General features: G+C 35.1%; 2 protein-coding genes, 5 non-coding genes and 1 pseudogene across 7 annotated transcripts; 5 read left to right on the top strand and 3 right to left on the bottom strand.

Annotated features, from left to right (window-relative positions):
* The first annotated feature begins 6,232 nt into the window (after positions 1–6,232).
* Positions 6,233–6,362, top strand: LOC145596369 (small nucleolar RNA U19). The gene has a single exon (XR_014103212.1). It is a non-coding gene; the product is annotated as a small nucleolar RNA U19 (small nucleolar RNA).
* Positions 6,363–6,503: 141 nt separating this feature from the next.
* On the top strand, positions 6,504–6,644 carry LOC145596379 (small nucleolar RNA snoR138). Its single transcript, XR_014103220.1, has one exon. It is a non-coding gene; the product is annotated as a small nucleolar RNA snoR138 (small nucleolar RNA).
* A 52-nt stretch (positions 6,645–6,696) lies between these two features.
* LOC145596336 (small nucleolar RNA R24) lies at positions 6,697–6,789 on the top strand. Its single transcript, XR_014103181.1, has one exon. It is a non-coding gene; the product is annotated as a small nucleolar RNA R24 (small nucleolar RNA).
* Positions 6,790–6,906: 117 nt separating this feature from the next.
* On the top strand, positions 6,907–7,015 carry LOC145596360 (small nucleolar RNA snoR98). Its single transcript, XR_014103203.1, has one exon. It is a non-coding gene; the product is annotated as a small nucleolar RNA snoR98 (small nucleolar RNA).
* Positions 7,016–8,527: 1,512 nt separating this feature from the next.
* Positions 8,528–8,614, bottom strand: TRNAM-CAU (transfer RNA methionine (anticodon CAU)). Its single transcript is given in 2 exon segments — positions 8,528–8,563; positions 8,577–8,614. It is a non-coding gene; the product is annotated as a tRNA-Met (tRNA).
* Positions 8,615–9,127: 513 nt separating this feature from the next.
* On the bottom strand, positions 9,128–11,977 carry LOC145595263 (uncharacterized). Its single transcript, XM_081651649.1, has 2 exons — positions 11,849–11,977; positions 9,128–9,817 (listed from the first exon to the last, which is right to left on the bottom strand). Exon 2 carries the CDS (start codon positions 9,769–9,771, stop codon positions 9,301–9,303), a length of 471 nt encoding a protein of 156 aa, XP_081507775.1. The 5' UTR covers positions 9,772–9,817; positions 11,849–11,977; the 3' UTR covers positions 9,128–9,300.
* Positions 11,978–15,787: 3,810 nt separating this feature from the next.
* Positions 15,788–16,207, top strand: LOC145593956 (thioredoxin H9 pseudogene; annotated as a pseudogene).
* Positions 16,208–16,668: 461 nt separating this feature from the next.
* On the bottom strand, positions 16,669–20,026 carry LOC145594550 (uncharacterized). Its single transcript, XM_081650865.1, has 3 exons — positions 19,889–20,026; positions 18,307–19,250; positions 16,669–16,965 (listed from the first exon to the last, which is right to left on the bottom strand). The coding sequence occupies exon 2, from the start codon at positions 19,211–19,213 to the stop codon at positions 18,329–18,331; it is 885 nt and encodes a 294-aa protein (XP_081506991.1). The 5' UTR covers positions 19,214–19,250; positions 19,889–20,026; the 3' UTR covers positions 16,669–16,965; positions 18,307–18,328.
* Positions 20,027–20,969: the final 943 nt, after the last annotated feature.

Here is a 20,969-nt window from a genome sequence, read left to right as displayed (position 1 = left end):
ATAGATTTGAATGAAGTTATTGTGTTCATTGAGTTGTGTTATTTTTCATACAATAATCATAGTCGATTTTAAACCATTCTAGTTGATTCTGATTAATACACTGATCATAAACAATCTAATTAAAAATATCATGTACAATAGTAGATCTTTTACAAAGTTGTATAAAATTTATAGTGGGAGAGAAATACTGAAATAGTAGTGGTTCTAAACGAATTTAAGAAGTGTTATACTTCGTAATTATTATTATTATTTTTTTTTTTTTTTTGAAAGAATACTCCGTAATTATTATGAAACAAATGTAAAACGATTATTACCAATTATTTTTCCCATTTCACTAAAAACATTAAATTTTTTTTCCACCAGATCCCCAATTAACTCATGACGTCATTGTATGTTCTTCTCTTTCAAATGTTCAATTGCATTTTTTACAACAAACATGAATATTGATTAGGATAAAGCATTAAGTAGCAAATTCAACATAATTCAATCTCACACGATGATAATTAAGTCAATAAACTATATTAGTTATAAACTTATAATTTGTTGTTCTTCCTTTAGTTTATCTCAATTTTACCACCTACTATATCCGAAAACATTAATTTTTTTCCACCAGATTCCCGATTCCCTCATGACGACATTGTATGTTCTTCTCTTTCAAATGTTCAATTGCGTTTTTTTACAACAAACATACATATTGAGTTGGGATAAAGTATTCAATAGCCAATTCAGCATAATTCAATCTCATACGAAGATACCAAGTCAATAGTTCTTATAAAAAAAAAAAAAAAAAAAAAAAAAGAACGAAGTTAATAAACATGTATTAGTTATAATTTGTTGTTCTTCTTTTAGTTTATCTCTTTGGGAAATTTTTCAAAAAATTGATATAATCATCTAAATCTAACATTATTTACATTATTTTTATTAGAGAACCAGATGTCATTATTTACATTGATTAACTCAATAGTGAACTAATATAGATGCTTAATTTAGAATTGTAAACTATAGGTCAGAAAACGATAAAATTTAAGAAAACTATTAAAATACATATGAACTATAATTCTTCATAATACTCCCTCTGTCCCCAAATGATAGTCACTTATGACCTATTTTTAGTCACAAATTGATAGTCCCAATTGTTTTTTCCAAACACAATGAATATCAATTTTTTTTATCAAAACTCCCTCCAATTACAACAATATTCGAGAAAATTTAACTTTCACATGTAAATTTTGTTGTTCAATGTACTTTTATTACTTTTTCTCTTACTAATTTACATACTCAATGTAAAATTTATATTTTCAATATAATTTTACTACTTTTATGTAAATTTTTTAATTCCCATAAGGAACTTTCATTTGGGGACGGAGGGATTAATAGTTAAGCATGTTTTAAACAATAATATCAAGGAAAAATGGAAAAGAAAAATCCAATCTATACACTTTTTCCTAACAAAAATCCAACCTTCATTTTATTCCTTAAAAATCCAACCTTTATACCCCTCTTTCTCCAACAGGTCCCTATTGATGATCGGTTTTCCTAGGTTATATGCCACATGTCAGCTATTAATAGGTTAATAAGTTTTTAAAAAAAAATAATTAAAAGAAAAAGAAAAAAACAAAAAAAAAATCAGAATCCCCTTTTCCACCACCACCACATTCCCCTGCCACCACTCCCTTTCCCCGTCCCTCCCCTGCACGCGCACAACCCACCGAAACCAATGCACAGCCCACCGAAACCCAACACACACCACCACCACCTTCCCCTGCCACCAACACACACGCCCAACCACCACAAAAACGCACAACCACCAACTCCACCACCTAGCCACCAACTCCACCGCCCAGCCACCAACTCCAAACCCAAACCCCGCAAACCGCCCAGCCACCAAAAAAAATGAAAAAAACCTCCCTTTTAAAACCTCCTCGGTCTGCCTGAAAACAGCCCAAATAAACGCCCTTTTCCCGACCGTCCATCACTTGCCCATCCCACCCTTCGAAGGCCTTGACTCCCCTACCCCTCCACGAACCCATATGCCTGCCCCAAATTCAAATATTAGGGGATTTGCTTTTTCTGATTTCTTGGATTCGCAAGCCCGATGTCGCTGGAGCCGAGGGTGAGGGTTGATCCATGGAGGAAGAGGTGAGGGAGGGATAGAGAGGGAGGGAGAATGAGAGTGATGGAGGGGAGGAGAGGTGAAACGATAGTGAAGAGTGGTGGTGGCGGAGGTGGGCTTGGTGGTTTCTGAGGTGAGAGGAGTGAGAAGGGAAAATAAGAGAATTAAAAAAAAAAAAAAATTTAACCTGTTTATCTGGTCATAGGTAAAATGGACCTGTAGGAGAAGGAGGGGTATAAAGGTTGGATTTTTGAGTAATAAATGAAGGTTGGATTTTTATAAGGAAAAAGTGCAAAGGTTAGATTTTTATTTTCCATTTTTCTTAATATCAATTTTAGTACTAGTTAAAGACATAATATATGAAATTAATGCAAATTAGACCTTCAATTTTGTAATATTTTGTCCTTTTATGCCGGGAATAAAAAATTGCTGATATGTTTACCGTAGTCCCTAATACCATCTCGGAGTCTAGTTGGGTCGATGAAACCATCCTATGTGCCCTTAAACTGTCATTTTACTCGTTCATAACTTGAAGTGATTTCGTAAACTCAAGCCTAGCACACGGACGTTTTTGACAACATATAAAGATCATATAAGGTTTCAAACGGCATTATATGACATCGAGATGTATCCCATAGGGTCTTAAGACTTTTCGCCACCAGGCCCCTAAATATCAAAATTTCCTCAATATGCGTGGATTTATAGCCTTCAATTTTGTAATTTTTTGACTTTTTTCGCTTGGAAATAAAAATTGCCGAGATGTATGTTTACCATGGTCCCTAATACCCTCTAGGACTCCAATTGGGTCGATAAAACCATCCAATACACCCTTAAATGGTCATTTTACCCGTTCACAACTTGTAGCATTCTCGTAAATTCAAGCTTATCACGTACGTTTATGACAACATATAATGATCATATATGGTTTCAAACAGCATATGACCCAAGATGATTCCCTAGCGTCTCAACACTTTTCGCCACCAGACCTCGAATCCTCAAAACTTTCCCAAAAAAAGGTGGATTATAGCCTTTAATTTTGTAACCTTTTGAGTTTTTTTCGCCCGACCCATAAACGATAATTGCCGAGATGTTTACCTTGGTCCTTAATACCCTCCGGAAGTCCAATTGGGTCGGTGGAACCATCCAATATTCCCTTAAACGGTTATTTTACCCGTTCCCAACTTGTAGTGATTTCATAAATTCAAGCCTACCACAGACGTTTATGACAACATATAAAGATCATACAATATATGACACCTTGATGTATCCCATAGGGTCTTAAGGCTTTTTGCCACCGGGCCCCTAAGCATCAAATTTTCTTCAAAAAGCGTGGATTATACCCTTCTATTTTGTAATTTTTTACTCCCTCCGTGTTTTTTTAAGTGATACATATTGACCGGCACATAGTTTTAGGAAATTTAATTGACTTAAATAAAATAAGAGGTAGGTGGGATAGTGGAGTATTAAAAAATTGCTAAAGAAAGATAGTGGGGTAAATAGTTTATTGAAAAGTAATATATGTGAGAGGAAAGATATAATAAAAAAGTAGTAGTGGATTTGGGTGGAGACCATGAGAGGAGAGAGATATAATATTTTAATGTATTGTTTTTCCAAAAAAGGAAATGTATCACTTAAAAAAACACGGCCGGAAATGGAATATGTATTACTTAAAAAAACACGGAGCGAGTAAACTATTTTTGCACAGAAATAAAAATTGCCAAGATGTTAATCATGGTCCCTAATACCTTCCGTGAGTTTAATTAGGTCAGTAGAACTATTCAATATGCCCTTAAACGGTCTATTTACCTGTTCACCACTTCTGGTGATTTCGTAAACTCAAACTACCACAGACGTTTATGACAACATATAATGATCATATAAGGTTTCAAACAACATTATTTGACCCCGAGATGTATCCCTTAGAGTATTAAGGCTTTTCGTCACCAGGCCTTTAACCACAAAATTTCCTCAAAAAGCGTGGATTGTAGTCTTCAATTTTGTAATTTTTTTTTTACCTTTTTTTCGCCCGAAAATAAAAATTGCCGAGATGTTTACCATGTTCCTAAATTTCCATTGGGAGTCCAATTAGGTCGGTGGAACCATCCAATATGCCCTTAAACGACTTTTTACCCGTTCACAACTTGTAGTGATTTCGTAAACTCAAGGCTAGCACGTACGTTTATGACAACATATAATGATCATATATGGTTTCAAACGACATTATATGACCCCAAGATTTATCCCCTATGATCTCAACACTTTTCGCCACCGAACTTCGAAACCTCAAAATTTCCTCAAAAAAAGGGCGGATTATAGCCTTCAATTTTGTAATTTTTTGACTTTTTTTCGCTCGGCCCGGAATAATAATTGCCGAGATGTTTACATTGGTCCCTAATACCCTCCGGGAGTCCAATTGGGTCGGTCGAATATGCCCTTAAACGGTTATTTTACCCGTTCACAACTTGTAGTGTTTTCGTTAACCAAGCCTACCACGGACGTTTATGACAACATATAATGATTATATATGGTTTCAAACGGTATTTTATAACCCCGAGATGTATCCGTTAGGAACTCAAGGCTTTTCGCCACCGAGCCCTGAAACCTCAAAATTTACACAAACGTCATATAGATGACTTTGGGCAATTTGGTGGGAATGTTTAGCCTGTTTGGTTGACATTGTAAAATGGGAAACTGAAAATTTATGGAAATTGATAAAATTAAAAATTTATGGGAATTGATAAAATGTGTAGTTATTTAGTTGACGCAAAACAAATAAAAATGGGAAAAGTAAGAATCCAAGGTAATTTTAATTTTCCACAAATCATGAGAAGTAAATACCCTAACCCCCTTGGTAAACAAAATTATGGGAATTTCAATTTCATTAAGGAATTTATTTCCCGTGAAATATAATTCTTATGGGAATTAAACTCTCAATCATACAATACATTAATATTTTTGAAAATAGTATGTGTTAAATTTTTTGTATAAAAAAAAACGTTAAAAACAATAGATGAATAAGGTGGTTATTTCTAAACAACTTTTGGATGTGGCCAGCTAAAACACGAGTAATTCTTGACCGACAAAGTAAATCACAGTAACCAAGTAACCCCTGATTGAGTAATCCATGACCCATCGTCTTATCCTGACCGGCCAAGTAACCTATGACCGAGTAACTCCTAACTGAGTGAGTAATCCATGACTAACTGAGTAACCCTTAACCAAATAACCCCGAAATGAAAATGAAAGTTTGTGTTTTTAAATAAATCTTTTTTATGGAATGTAGAGGATTATGAACGAGTTGGGCCTTGATGCATTAGGGTTTATACAGTTCCCAAATTTCATCTATATAATTCGACGCCGTTTTTCACTATCAACACCCACTCATCTCATCTTCCTCCCTCTTCTTTCTATCTCGCATCTAAACTGCTCAATTATTAACTGCAACTTCTACAAATCTTCCCCATTTTATTGTTATTTATATAATCTTCTCAAAACCAAAAACCCATCTTTGATTTTCAGGTATCTTCTTAATCGTTGTTTTTTTTTTATGATTTTGATTCGAAAAATTGTGATTTAGGGTAAAAATTTGGCATATTTCAGACACGGGTATTAGTTAAAGTTCAATAATTATATACCTTTTGCACGGTGCCAATACTTATGCTATTCATCACGATTGGAGGGAATTTCTTTTATTTTTCTCTATAATTTCCCTTCAAATTTAAATTAGCTATATTAATCTTGTTTTTATTTCATTTATTAATTTCCAAATTTCCCAGAAAAATCAATAATTGTTATTTTTTTATCAATGAAAGTGCTTGTAGATGAAAGATTTATTGCACGGCTCCTTCAAAGAGTCAGCAGCATATACCAGTTTAATGGTTAAATTGACTGCCGCTAGGAGCCAATATTAAAACTAGTCAAATTTTTGTCATTTGCTTGAAATTATCCTATTGTTTCATGCTTCAATTATTTGCCTAAATTTGCCACATTTAAATTAATTTTTGCCTCAATTTTTGTAATTTAGAATTTGTTAGAAGTGTTAAATTTGAGTGTATTGATGGGTGTATTAAGGACATTATTGCCTCTAAAGAGTAGCCTTATGAATGAATTAAGGTTTCATATTGGTTTAGTTAAGGGGCATAAATTAATTTGGGTCATATGTTATATTTGATCCTTATTATGCCAAGGCCTTTTTGAGGGGACTATTGTTTTTCACTATTGATTGTCCTCCAAGCAGCCTTGGACATTTATTTTAAATGTCCGAGCTCGTCTTGATTTGTTTCGTGTTATATTACCTCCGTTTCTTTTTATTTGCAACATTTGGTATCTTGTATAAAATACCCTTTTGTTGCAAATAAAAAGAATTAGAGACGTTAGCTAAGATGTATACTTAGCCTTCGAATAACTAAATGGTTGATCAAGAATCATTTGGTTCAGACAGAGGCTTAGATTAAAATTGGGATAACATCCCTTGAATCGAATGAATCATTTTATGATAAGGAATGTGTTAATTGCCTCGTTCCTTTCACCTTGATGTCTTCGGACATTTGTTATAAGTAGTTTATTGAGTAATCTTTTGTTAATGATCAGTGATGAGGCCTTAACATATAAGATGGTCCGACTATGTGTCGGATCTTCGATGCAATATTCTTGTTAACGCTTGGCTTCTGAGATAAACTATTAACTTTAAACGAATTGAAGTAATGTTTGATGAACTTTTAAACACGATAAAGATCGAATTTTGAGTTTGGAGAGGAGGGATAGTTATATCTGATTAATGTGCAATATCAGATGTTTTTATTCCCTTTGACATTAGTTTCTTCTCCGAAAACGATAGATGCAGGATTTAATGCTTGTACACCATTCTTTGTGGTTAGCAAGTTTGGCTTTTCTGTGACATATTTTTGGCTAATGCTGTTTTTAACCGGATGTTTAGTTTTGTTAGGTTGTATCTTTTTTTTATGATGCAGGTTCAAGGTTGGCTCTTGTTTTCTTTAGCAGGCGAAGTCTTTTAGTTATAAGTTTTGTTGCAGTTACACTTGTACTAGTTGATGCTTTGTAGTTTGTAATCTTTGTACTGAACTATATTGAAATGAAATAAAACAACTTTTTTGCCATTTGATATTTTTGCAGCAATGTTTTGGGATTTTTTGCAGTTATACCTAAATTTTGAATAAATATAACAGGTGATTATGTGAAATTACAGTTCATGAAATTTGTAATCTACACTGTTTAGAAGTACAGTTGTGTAAGTCCGATGAACATCCTCATTAGGTTAATCTATACTGTTAAGAAGTACAGTTGTGTAAGTACAGCTGAAGATTACCTATACTAAAAGTCATGAAAGTACAAGATTCATATTGTGATTCAGCTGTTATTTGGTTTTTCAGCTGTTATTTGGTTTTTCAGCTGATCTTTGGGTTTAACACACATGGAAATGATTTGTCTTAATAGAACCATTAACCAGTACTCCATTTGGGGGTTCAAGGTACATGGTAGAACCTTTTGAGGATCACATTATTCACATGACTCTGTTCATCGGGTGTTTGAGTATTGGACTTCTGTGTATAACTGTATATGAAGATGCATGCTCCGGACATAGGAGAAGGAGCCTCTATGGCTGTATGTTAGCGAGCTGCCATGGGGTACGAATCGGACGATATTGTTTCATATTTTGTCATTGGTCTAGTCTAGGTGTGCTATGGATCCAAGGCCTTTTGCAATCATCTTTTTTTCACTCATGTTGAGGGCCTCTGCAACCTATTCTTTCACGATTCTGTTCTACTTGAGAGGGTTTTGGGGCTGGAGGGCTGTGAATTGTAGCCTTCAGTTGGGTTTGTCAAAGGGCTAATTTGAACTTAGGTGAATCAAAGCTGTTTGTTTAGAACCAGCTTTGGGCATACCTAATATGCTGCATACAGCATACTTGTGAACCATTAACTTTCTACGGGTTTGATGAGGCCTTTGGACACCATCCAGTGTTCTTGCTAGTACCAATGTTTTGGTAGAGTACCTTAGGTGACCTAAACACCGTGCCATTACCTTGCTCACTTCAGTTTTCGTGAGGGTCTTAAAAGCATGAGTAATAGCTTTCAATGTTTGGATTCTCCAAGGGCTCAAAGTAATTAAGATTATAAGATGGATTATGAATGGATCGTTTACATCAATATTTGTCATAAATTATAGATGCTACGTTCTTTATTAATTGCTACTCGTTTAGCACCCAACATTAATAGAGGTTTTTTCGTTTTGGCGTAAACATGATTTGATCATGTCAAATCTAAGATCAAAAGCTTAAATAGCAGAAGATAAAAAGGCATAGTTTCTAGGAAAGCTACCCCAAGAATAAACGTAACCAGATTATCTGATGTAGAAAGGATCTTAAAAAAAGCTTTTAAAAAACAAAAACATTAATGGGGTGAGAGAGGCTCGAACTCTCGACCTCAGGATCACTCAACTTAGCTATGAGACCTACGCGCTAGCCAACTGCGCCACCACCCCTTTTGTTGATGATTACTTAGTTTTTAGCGTTATATAAAAAGCAGTTCTCCCATTTATCAATGTGTTGCTGAAACTCTTATCCATTACAATTCTACTGTATCTCTCCTTTATATCACCACATATGCATCTCTACTACATTAACGAAGCTATTATACCTTGTTAGCCAAAGAGATTTATAGAAAGTCGCGATTTTATCTATGCAGGGATTCATATTATTTCGGACTTTTGGTCAATCCCTGTCAAAAATATGAAAAAAATAGGCTAGACCTTGATTTTTGTTCAAGAATTTCTGGTTAATAACATTCGCAGGAGACTGTACATAATTGTTTCTACATTTATTCGTTTAGAAGAGCTCATAATGAGCAATGAGCAAGAGTGTAGATTTATCATATGCATGATACATCCGAATATATGATACTTTTAGGCATCATCTTACCCGAGCTACAAAATAACATGAACTACAAGTCTATGACTACTTGGAAGTTAGAACAGTAGAAGCTTCATTTGAATCAATAGCCAAGCCAGGAAAAAATGCGAAACAATACTGCATCAAAATTGCTTGTACAGATGTCAAATGTGTTTTACTGGGTTGACAAGCAGAAAACAAAGGTAGATCACAGTGCCATGTTTGAAAATTTTCTACTAAGAACAGAAAAATCATAAATAAAATTCCCAGAAGTATGATCTTAAAAGCAACAAGAACAATCAAAAGGGCATTCTCCAGTGTTACCACCATCTTGACTGTTAAGTCTCAGCTCTTCTTCTGAGTAAATAGCAAGTCCGTCATTTGTTCTCCTTCTAGGCTTGGAGTCAGGGTTCAAAGCTTCATTTTCTTTTAGGCTCCTCTTCATCTTTTTCTTTATTTTCTTCGATTTTTCATTTATGTTGCTAGTTCTTTCAGCCTTTTCTTGCTCAGCCTTCTTCTTCTTCCGGCTTGCAAAGATGCTATCAATTTCGTCGGTCTTTTTTAAACCAGCAGATGGTTTTTCTTGTTGAGCATCAGTTTCTTCATTTGGAGCATTGGATGCCTTTGAAGACTTCTTTTTAGGCATATCAGTTTCGTCCGCCTTTTTTGAGTTAGCAGATAGTTTTTCTAGTTGAGTATCAGGTTCTTCTTTCGGAGCATTAGTTGCCTTTGAAGACTTCTTTTTAGGCATTTTCTACAGTTGGCTGCTGTATGTAGTAGATAATCAATCAACTATCCTGAAATTACACAGGGGTTGATGCAGAATGGTCAACAAAAAGCATATTATAGCAATGCAATAGATGATGATACAACATGTGCATTAGTCAAGCTCATATTTTGACACTACAAAGGACTATTTTTCAGGGCCCTCCGAGCTTACCAACAATTTCATCAGCAAGACAAATAAATCAAACCAGCTAAATGTTTGTAACTAGTAATCTAGCATTCACTACCAAAATACATACACAAAAGGCAAAAGACAACAAGTACAACTAAGATTTCTAAAAAAAGAGTTCATAAATACATGTCAATGTAGAGTTCAGATATCGCTCTGAAGCTCTTGGAAACAAATGTAGCTATGCATTGCAGACTTGCAAGGAAGCAAAGTGAGCGAGCGCACAGTGATCAATAAGTAAGGTGTATAACAACTTGACTACAGTATACCTTAACGACCTGTTTGGTTGGCAGTCATAAACTCATAATCATGGGAATAGAAATAAATTTGTGGTATTAATTGGCAAATCACTTTGTGTTATTTCAATTTAAAACTTTAACAAATATGCCAAATACACAAATCTAACAAATTTGCCTCAAAACTTTAAAAGCTTTTTCCACATCCGCATATAAACATTAAGAAGAATTCATTAGGGGAGCTAATAATTACGAGCCAGGCCCGATCGACTTGAGCTCAATAAGATTTAAGCAGGTTCAATTCAAGATGCCTCAAATTTCAAGCTCAGCACAATAGCCTATAAGATTTTTAGTTCCGTTTGTGGGCTAGACACTTGCTCTCAAGTCTGGAACCCTATACTACACTAAACTGACTCTGACAAATCCAAAAAACTGAAAGTAGAAAAAACTTGTGGTGATCAATAAACCAGCAAGACAAAGCCCATTAAGACTTACCTGTAATTCAAGAACTTGCTACCAATATACAGTATCCAGGACGGATTGAAAAAGGGGAGGAAATTGAAATCGGAATTAGCATAGAAGGCTAGTAAACCATATCAATGGAAGAAGATGTGAGCCGAATACAAATTCAAAACTTGATTGCCATGTCACAAAAGGCGAGAACCTACATTCGCCAATAAGGTCATCCCAAGGCCCCAACATACAACTTACATCTTGGGATCTTTGACCATGAGTTACCTTCCCTAGTAACTCTACATTGGACATCTCCTGATTAGGAGACTGTTGGCCGACAAGGAGGAACTTGCTTCCCTCAATATTTCCAAGTGAGGAGTCTCCTTCAAGTTTGGTTAACAACGATCATGGCTATCTTGGCCATCATCACCAAATACGAGGTTAAGGAATTCTTTTTAACCCCCAACCTAACACACACTACCATAGCAATCAAACAACCCACATCTAAAATAGACTGTAATATAAGATGAAAATTGCCATGATTTGGTTCTCCAAAGATCTCTTCCATCACCCTTAAACCGAAGCTCCGGCCACCACAGACTATAGGTGGCACACACCAACAACAGAAGTACAGAACCAAAATTCTAAAGCTTGATTTTGGAGCCAACAATCTAAACCCTGGTCTGTAACTTGACCTCCACAATAAGAGAAATGACCCCATATCCCCCACACACCAAAGTACAGCAAATCCATGAACACCAAAACTTAACCAAAAATCCCCTCAAACAACCAGGCCATATTGCCAAACTTATTAAAAATTAAAATAAACACAAAGAGAGCAAAAGGAAGCATAACCCAAATAATCCCTCTGCTCTAGATTAACAAACAAAGTAATAATTAAGCAAATTAAACAATATACCAACAAAACAGGAAGTGTTTATAAACTCAACTGATCAACACATTAGCAATTTAAATTTGAATAAAGTACGAAATTAGGCTCACACGAAATTATTCTTAGTTAAGAATATCAACGTCAATAGCACACTAAAAAATTCTAGCAATTATATTTAAAAATCAATAATTCAAAGAACCCAACTTGAATGAAACCCTAATTGACAATGCAAACAATTAAATTAAATTAAGTATAGGGTGAAAAAACCCAAGACTATGGAAAATCATCTTACCTCAGAAGGCGCTTCAATGGGGAGTTCAGAGTACGGCGGTACGCTTCAATGGAGGAGAGAGAGACAGAGAACTGCAGCGTATGAAAGGCCAAAAATTAAAACAGGGGAAAATGAGTTTTTTATTTTTATTTATTTTATTTTTTTCTTTTATTTTTGTGAAAGTATGCATAACTTTTATTACTTTCGTAGTTTCATTCTCTATTTTTTTTTCACACCCAATGTCACTTAAATTTTTCAATATACTTTTACTATTCTTATTTGTATTTATAAATTCCCGTGAAAATTACTCATAAGAGAGTATCAAAAGGGAACTAATTTTTACTTATTGATAATATAAAATGTTATAAGTCAATGTATTGCATTGGCATACGTGCACAAGGAAAACATTTCATTTACGAAGTATTAAACAAGGAGCAAGTACGTAGTAATACACTTTTGGACCAGGTTTCATGAGAAGAGCCCCGACCACTTTTTCCTTCCGTTGCTTGTATATGAAAGGGGATGTAGATTCCGAATGCGTAAATTGGCAATTTAAAGACAAAGTGGACGGTTCCATAACACAAATAAACTCTTGTGGTGTCTTTGCATCTATGGGAAACACCTACACTTGTTTCATTTTCTATTTCACAAAGTAAAAAAACTGTCTAAAATTAAAGGCTTATATTCACGGTTTAGGCGAATTTCGGAAATTTGGCTAAAATTGAAGTGAATGCGTAAGGTGTCCCTTGAGTTCATATGAGTTGGGTTTGAACTATAAGAAGCCTACCAATTTGTTTATCAAAAAACAAAAAAAATTGTTTATGAAATCTAAAAAAGAGTTAAGTTCAACGATGTAGCTATTTTGGAATTTTGTTGTATTGGTAGTGAAAAGCTGCAAGCCTGCAAGTGATGGTTCCAATATCACTCATTGCCTCATTGGTGTTGTTGATTATTTCCAACACTCCATAATGGTATTAAATTAGATAATAATAATTCTTGATCTTTCTATTTTAAATTCTTTTATGCCCTTGTCAAAAAAAAAAAAAAAAAAAAAAAAAAAAAAAAAAAAAAAAATCTTTTATACAGCTTTAAGGGATTAAGGGTCGTTATTCTAAAAATTTTGGAGGAAGTAAAAAGTTATGTTCCTATCAATCAATCAATCAATTACATAATACTAAAAACGAATATGACATGACACTTGTCATGTTCTGATTAAAAATTTTCCCGCCACTTTTTTCTTTCCTTTTTTTTTTACCCTTTTTGTACAAAATCTTCATTAATATCAATTTATATAATCTATAATATTTGACCTTCAATTTGGCATTCATATTCGAAATATATTCTATATGCATATTTTTTTTTTATAATTTTTTATAATAGGTAATTTTCTATAATAAACAAACATATAAGGTAATATATTAAATTAGAATAATGTACTAATCCCGTACTTCGTATCATTCTACAATGTATTTTTTCCTTAAAAGTTTTTTTTTTTTTTTTTTGCTCCAACCAGGATTAGACACTTTAGCTTTTACTATAAATTTTTTGATTTATTTATAATAATAACGCTACAATTCAATAACTATAAACATAAATATAAAACAAAAATTAAAAAGCCTTAATTATTAATTGTCATAAAAGTTAAGTCAATTAAATTTGTATAAAATATTTTTCCGGTTATAGTATACTATAAAATATTGTGCCGGTCAAAACATGCCAACAAATAGGGAAATATGGGGTATATAATGACATTGCATGGGTTATAATTAACATAAATTTTATTCTCATATAAAACAGTATAATCATTAAATTTGAGTGTTTTATTTTAATGTTTAATAATCAATAACTTTTGATAACAATATAATATTAATTCAAGTTAATTTTTTTTTTTGAAGAGAAATTCAAGTATTTGTTTTAATTTTATATATATATATATATATATATATATATATATATATATATTAATGTTATAGTAACATTGTAATTCATAATTTGATTAAGTAAAACCGTGCAAATGCACGGGACCTTAAACTAGTAACGTTACTAAAAGTGAACTTAAAATGACACTTGTCACGATGTCATTAAAAATTTTTCCGCTAATTTTATTCTTCTTTTTTTTTTTTTTTTTGGCCAAATTTGAATGACTTCTGTATCTACTCATAATGCTTATTTTCATTTTAACAATACATTTAATTCAATCATACTCAATTAATTTTTATTGTTTTTTTTAACATATATATATACTAGGAATCTTTTAATTACAAATATAGTAACATAGATTAAAATTAAGTACGGAAATATATCAATATCCAAGATTATTATAATACTATCAAATTTTTTTTTCCCCTCCAACTTAAATTTACTTTAATTTAAAATAGAAAAATTTATTTTGGTAGCCTACTTTAAAAATTATACATAACGTTTATAAGAACAACTTAACAAAATCATTTTATTATATTATACTCCTTCGTTTTTTATAAGTTTTAGTTGGATTTGCACATTTGTCGAGACTATTATTACCGTGCATGACACGGGACTTAACCTAGTTTTCTAACAAAAAGCTAATCTTAGTTTTCATTGCACAAGTATACAATTTTTTTTTGAATAGCAAAAATATTTCATTAATTAAAAGTCATACGACATGTACAATAGAGATTCGACGTTAACAAATACATAAGATATTGAATCAAATAGAATTTTCCTTCATAAAAATTACGATCGTCGAGTAGATCTTGCACTGCGGAGCATCTCCCGCTTATATCACTGAAAATTACAGCCTTGTTGGAGAGACAATCTAACGATCCTTTGTAGCCGTGAGGATGTTTTCCTTCTGATTCATCTGTCCGTATTCGAAAACTTGATAACTTTTTCACCAACGAAATAATTTCACGACAATCCATTAGATCTGCTACCATGGAATCAAACCTAAGAAATTTCTCCCTCGAAAAGAGGAGATAAACCTTGTCTTTCGAAGGAGGTCGAAAAACCCTTGTCTTTCGAAGGAGATCGGAAACCCTTTATTTCGAGGGAGAAAAGTTCCTCCCAAAAGGAGGAAGCATTATTATAAACCTAAAAAAAACAATAAAGAAACAAGGATATATTGGGGCTTTCCACCGATTAAAATCGATGAAAGCCCCTTCAAAATTCAACAATGGAGGCTAGGGTTTTGGAGAGAGAAAGGAGGAGAGAGATAGGAGAGAGTTATCAATTCATTGCACAAGTATACATAATGCTTCATAATCTATATGAATTTTAATTGAGATAGTATCATACAAGATTTTGCAATTATCCGATTTAGTTAACTCATTTTAGGTAAAATGTGGGGTTTTTAGAGAAAATGCATAAATTTTGGCGCCGTAATTTGTGGGTAAATGAAGACAAATATTTTGGAAGGGTGGGGGTGTGGAATGTGGATAGATTAGAGTTGGAATATGTAATCACTCCATCATACACAATAGAGAGATACATTGAGAAGAGATGAAATATAGATAGATATAATGTTGTTAAAGATTCTTTTTAATCAAGATAATGAGAACTTACAAATTATGTAACTTTTTTATTTAATGTTGTACAGACTAGTATTAATCAAATGTGCCTTAATATAGATTAAAAGATAAAGAAGAAATTGCTGGCTTTTGTTGTCAAATTTATTTGTCTTAATACAATTTCGAAATTTCTAGCTATAATCCAATCCAATCCAATCTAATAAAAGCCAAATATAGTGCATTATTTCCAATATTTGTTCTCCACATCTTCCACCCCAAATTTCTCTTTGATCCTCCATCTTCTTCATTAACATATTCTTGCCTCAAAAAGGGTTCTACATTTTATCAACACAAGTAGTTGATATCATCCTTTCAACTAAAGAACCTTTCAAAGGGGACGGGGGATCGGCCATAACTCTGTATTTTTGGCCTTCCCCCAACGAAACGAAGGTGATTTTCATAACGTGAAACGAACATGACATCCATCCTTAGTAACTTGTGTTGTGGGTGTATATGTGGATCATATGATGATGACGACGATTCCTTCCATGCAAACGGAAATGTGCAACATATTCTCACGCTTGAAGCTTGGGAGGAGACGTTGAACCTAAAAGGCAAGATTATTGTAGCATGTTTTAAGGCATCATGGTGCGGACCTTGTAGGGTAATTGCACCATTCTATGGTGACTTGTCTCGAAAATATGCTTCTTCCTTGTTCGTTAGCATTGATGTCGACGATGTGCCTGATCTAAGTGATGCATTCAATATTCAAGCCACACCAGTTTTTTTCTTTTTTATGGATAGACAGGAGCTTGATATGATGGTTGGTTCAAATAAAGCAGACTTACAAAAGAAGGTAGCTTCTGTTATAGAGTTATATGGTCAAGAATTTTAACATATCATGTATATCACTCTGTAATTTCACCTATACTTAATGTTATGGTAGTCATTTTTTTGCTTCATTAGATTGTTTGTTTGTAATTTCGGTAAATTTATCAGGCGAGGATAATGCATTATTCATATATCACTTATTCATTAGACATTTGCATAAGCTCAAAGGCAAAAAAAATGGCTGTATGCCTGTAATTGTATTATGCAATCATTAAGTTCATACGGCATACTCACTTAAGAGGCTCCATTTCATAAGAGTAGATACCCTTTCCCTAAGAGGCCCCTACAAGTTTCTTTTGAATCATTTTTCTATCTGTGAAAAGCAAACTATCTATTAAACTGAAACGAGAATTAAATAAACCCTACTTAGCATAGGGTAACCTTCCTTAAATTGTGGAATGACATTTATAATTTAGGAAGGGGAGCGGTTGTTTAGAAATATTGAGCTCAAGTAGAGTAACCATCTAACCAATATCGAGATTTGTAACCAGAAAACACAAGTTGACAAGGTTTCCAGTCTGCAAGAAAATAGACAAGAATTAACAGATAGATAACTGTTCTTTTGTTCACTTAGCAAAATCTACACTACAAAATCTGTCTAGAGGTACAAAAGCACTACTTGACATCCTATGAGCAAGCTCGATAACAAACACACCCCTCCGCAAACGTTTACTTCCTCTCCTATCATAGATGGAACCAAGCAAGAACTGAGCTGATCAAAGGAAAATGCATGTCTACAGCATTATCACCATCCTAAAATACCTGCCAAAGCAAATGTATGTGAAGAGCGTGAAAAACAGATTATGAAGATTAATCAAGGCAGCTAATCAATGTAAGGTACAAATTTTTTTTAAAAAAAAATGGAACAAATAAATGCATCTTTTTCCTAGGCAGAACAGGCAGAGTTTCTTACTCAGAAGCCAGAAGAGGTAGCTTAACAGCCCAAATAAAGGGGAATTGTACTAAAGGCATAAGAAAATGACATAACCTATAACAACGTTGGGGGCAAAGAGAATTGAGAATCCAATACAGCACATGAACATACGAAGGGCTCTAAGCAATTTTGAAAAGAGAACTAGAGAAACTAAGAGTAATGAATTGAATCTGCAGATAGACATAAAGATCCAAAAAAAAAGTGTAACAAACAAGTGACACCACCCAACGCAAACAAACAGATTTTTTGCAAAGGGAATCAAGCCTACTTTGCATCATAGACAACAGGCCAAGATAGGTGCTCCAATACACCTTCATCTAAAAAAAAACTCAAAATTCAGCACATTAAAACAATGCAGCATCCTCCTTGCAAGAACTTCTCTATAGTACTATTGCCTCTCAAATGACCAACTCCATAAAATAAAGTATGGCTACACAGGGAATCCAGTAACAATACCAATTCTTTGAAACCCTTGGATTGGGGTAAACTATTATTCATTCCATAAGCCAATCATAGTCTTCACAAACTAAGCATAAATATTTAATTGCAAAACATACAAATTACAAAGATGTCAAATGACTCAGATCTTAGAAGAGCAAAATATATACCTAAAACCAGACTCATTTTTGTACCGCTGTAGAGATACAGTGATTGAGAATAAGGCTTTCCTTGATTGATTGATTGTAGAGGTGACATACTATTGAGTATTGAATAAGGAAGTTAGTCAATGTGACTGGATGGGATAGTCTTTCAGGACAAAACTTACTCATAAACACCATTTCTTGAGTCACAAAGCAATCACTCAAAACCTTATCCTAGATAAGTTTATTAGTATCTTCACAAACAAATACCATTCCTGGCTGGTTAGAGTTAGATGACTAAATTCTTGCAAGGCAAACAGAAAAAAGTTCAAAGAAACTAACACTCTCTCAAAAGTTCATAACTAAATGCATTTATGATGGTGAATTGGTGATCAAGTTTGATATTCTACATTTGTCATTGGCCTCATTGCAGACTGGCAAAAACATCTACGATCTAATCAAGAGCAGAGCAATCAAAAACTCACTATTTGACTACTTAAATCCAAATATTTTAGAAGCAAATAATTTCAAACGAATCTCTAGTATAAGAACATCTGCAGAGTAAAATAAAATAAGCAGCAAACATACCCAAAGCATTGCAGTAGTTTAATTATTGCTGTTGATTCTGAGGTGGCTGTTGAGAATTTGGAGGTGGTGGCATCCCCGGACGAGGAGGTCCATAGACTGGCACCTGTCCTCCAGGAGGTGGTGGCATTCCTGGGCGAGGAGGTGGGGGAGCTGGCATCCCAGGCCTGGGAGGAGCTGGCGGACCACGCATCATTGGAGGAGGGGGGACAGGCATCCCTGGTCGCTGGGTATATTGAGGAGGAGGCATTTGATAATGCCCAGGAGGAGCTGAACCAGGTCTTGATCCGGGAGGGTACTGCCCTGGGGGAGGTGGGCCTCTCGGAGGCATCTGTGGTGGCCCACCTTGAGGTGGGAATCCTGGCATCTGCTGACCAGGTGGCCGCATTACAGGTGCATTTGGGTAAGTCATCCCAGGAGCTGAGAACTGAGGAGCAGGGACTGGTGGTCGAGATATCTGAGGCTGCATCATGCCTGGAGCTGGACCACCAACACCACGAACTGGACCAGCCAGACCAGGCTGAGCATGAACAAGAGGTGCAGTTGGAATACCCCGTCCAGCGGCTCGGCCAAGACCAGAACCAGCCACGGCAGAGGCACTCATGGACTTGGCACGTGACTCTTCAGGAGGGGGAGGGCCTTCAACAGTCATGGAAATCAACTCTTCACCTCTAAGGATGACAAGGCCAAGGGTACGGCGTTCTTCTCTCTCCTCATTAGGGTTTGTTTTGTTGGTTTTGCTACCTTTAGTGGGAGGCAGCTTCCGAAACTCCTCACAATCGCCAAGGACAAGATTCATGTGACGATCAAAGGCCATGAACTTCCCCACAAGTTGACGGCCATCTTGGATAGTGACCCGCATCCGATAATTAATAAACTGGAGCATCTTTGAACCCTTAGACATCGACATGTTGATCGATTGTCTAGTCTCTAAACACGAATATGACCTGCACATATGCCTCACACCCTTATAATCCAAGAACAACAATTCCTTCAAAGTAATTACAACAATCTAATCTACAGAACGATAACTACACAAACAAATATGCATTTCTAAGTGCCCATGATTGACACAAGAATTTAATCCCTCTTAAGCACAAACAACAAGAAATTCACAATTGATCTAAAGTGGGTTGGTTACCTAATCATACAAAACAAGACAACCAACCTTCACTATCGTTTAGGGTTTAGGGTTTAGGGTTTTAAGCAGGCTCGACTCGAGTTTGATGCGAACGAGCCTCGAATCCCAAGCTCGGCTCCAATGACCACAAAAAATTTCCACCAAGCTCGATTGCTCGATTAGGGTCGAAAAAATGCAACTCATTAACAATCAAATTTGACACAATTATGAATCAAATTAGGCTAAAAAAAAATCACATAAAATACTTCTGGCTTAAAAATATCAATGTAAATTGCACACAGAAAAATCCTAGAAACAAAAGCATTCATTTTACCATTTCACAGCTTCAGCAATTACAAACAATAGTTCAATAATCCCTCCTAATATGAACCCTAAATTGACAATACTGAAAATAAAATCAACAGTAGTGTTCATTAAACCCTAGATTATGAAAATCAATCTTACCTCAGAAGGTGGTTTAATGGAGGAGAGAAAGCTGAGAAGCCACTTCAATGGGGGATTCAAAGTACGGCGGAGCGCTTCAATGGAGGAGAGAGAGTGAGAAGAGCGGAGCAGCGTGAAAGTGAGAATCGAGGGAAATTAAATTGAATGAAAGAAGATTAATGGGAGCCATATAATGTCAACCGTCAGATCTATATAATATCAACGGTCCTTATCTTTTATATAAGGTGGGTGTTAAATACCGCCGTCCAAATTTATCGCCACCGCCATCATTTCAAGCAAATTGACGATTTTGCCCTTACTAACTATTTTTTTTCCATTTCATTCTTTAACATTAGTCCATCAACCACAACCGTGTCAACCACCACCTTCTACACCGAACAGCCACAACGACAGCGACAGTCGACGAGAAATGGATGGTGATCGAGGTGGCTCGACGGAAAAAGAATCGGGGGTCACCGCAGCTCCATGGTAACCGGTTTTGACCTCTGGTTACCGTGGATGGTAATCGGATTTGGGCTCCGGTTACCACAGTCAACCGGAGGTCAAAAGCGGTTACCGTGGATGGTAACCGGATTTGGGCTCCGGTTACCACGGTCAACCGGAGGTCAAAATCGGTTACCGTGGACGGTAAACGGAGGCCAAAACCGGTTACCGGAGCTTATTTAAAAAATTGGTCAGTTCTCTTCAAAAAAAATAAAATTTAAATATGGTGGCTGGTAACCGGAGGTGAAAACCGGTTACCGGCTGCAGTCAACCGGATTTGGTTGCCGGTTACCAGTGCTGGCACCGGTTTTCACCCTCGGTTACCATTACATTATAAAAATATGGAAACTATTTACCTCTTTTCCACCCATTCCGCCGTCGTAGTTGCCACCACTGCCTGAGCTCGCCGCCAATTGCTTCCCGATAATTCTCAAATATGTGGTGGTCGTGTGGTAAGAAAGGTGAGTGGTTGCTGTTTGAGGGGAGAGAAAAAAAATATGGCTGAAAAATGGATTTGGGTTTAATAAGGGCAAAATTGTCAGTTTGCTCGAAATGATGGCGGTGGCGATAAATTTGGACGGCGATATTTAGCATTTCA

This window comes from Chenopodium album, chromosome 19, assembly GCF_948465745.1.
Source record: "Chenopodium album chromosome 19, dcCheAlbu1.1, whole genome shotgun sequence".
Lineage (NCBI taxonomy): Eukaryota > Viridiplantae > Streptophyta > Magnoliopsida > Caryophyllales > Amaranthaceae > Chenopodium > Chenopodium album.
This window is presented reverse-complemented; position numbering and strand designations above follow the sequence as displayed.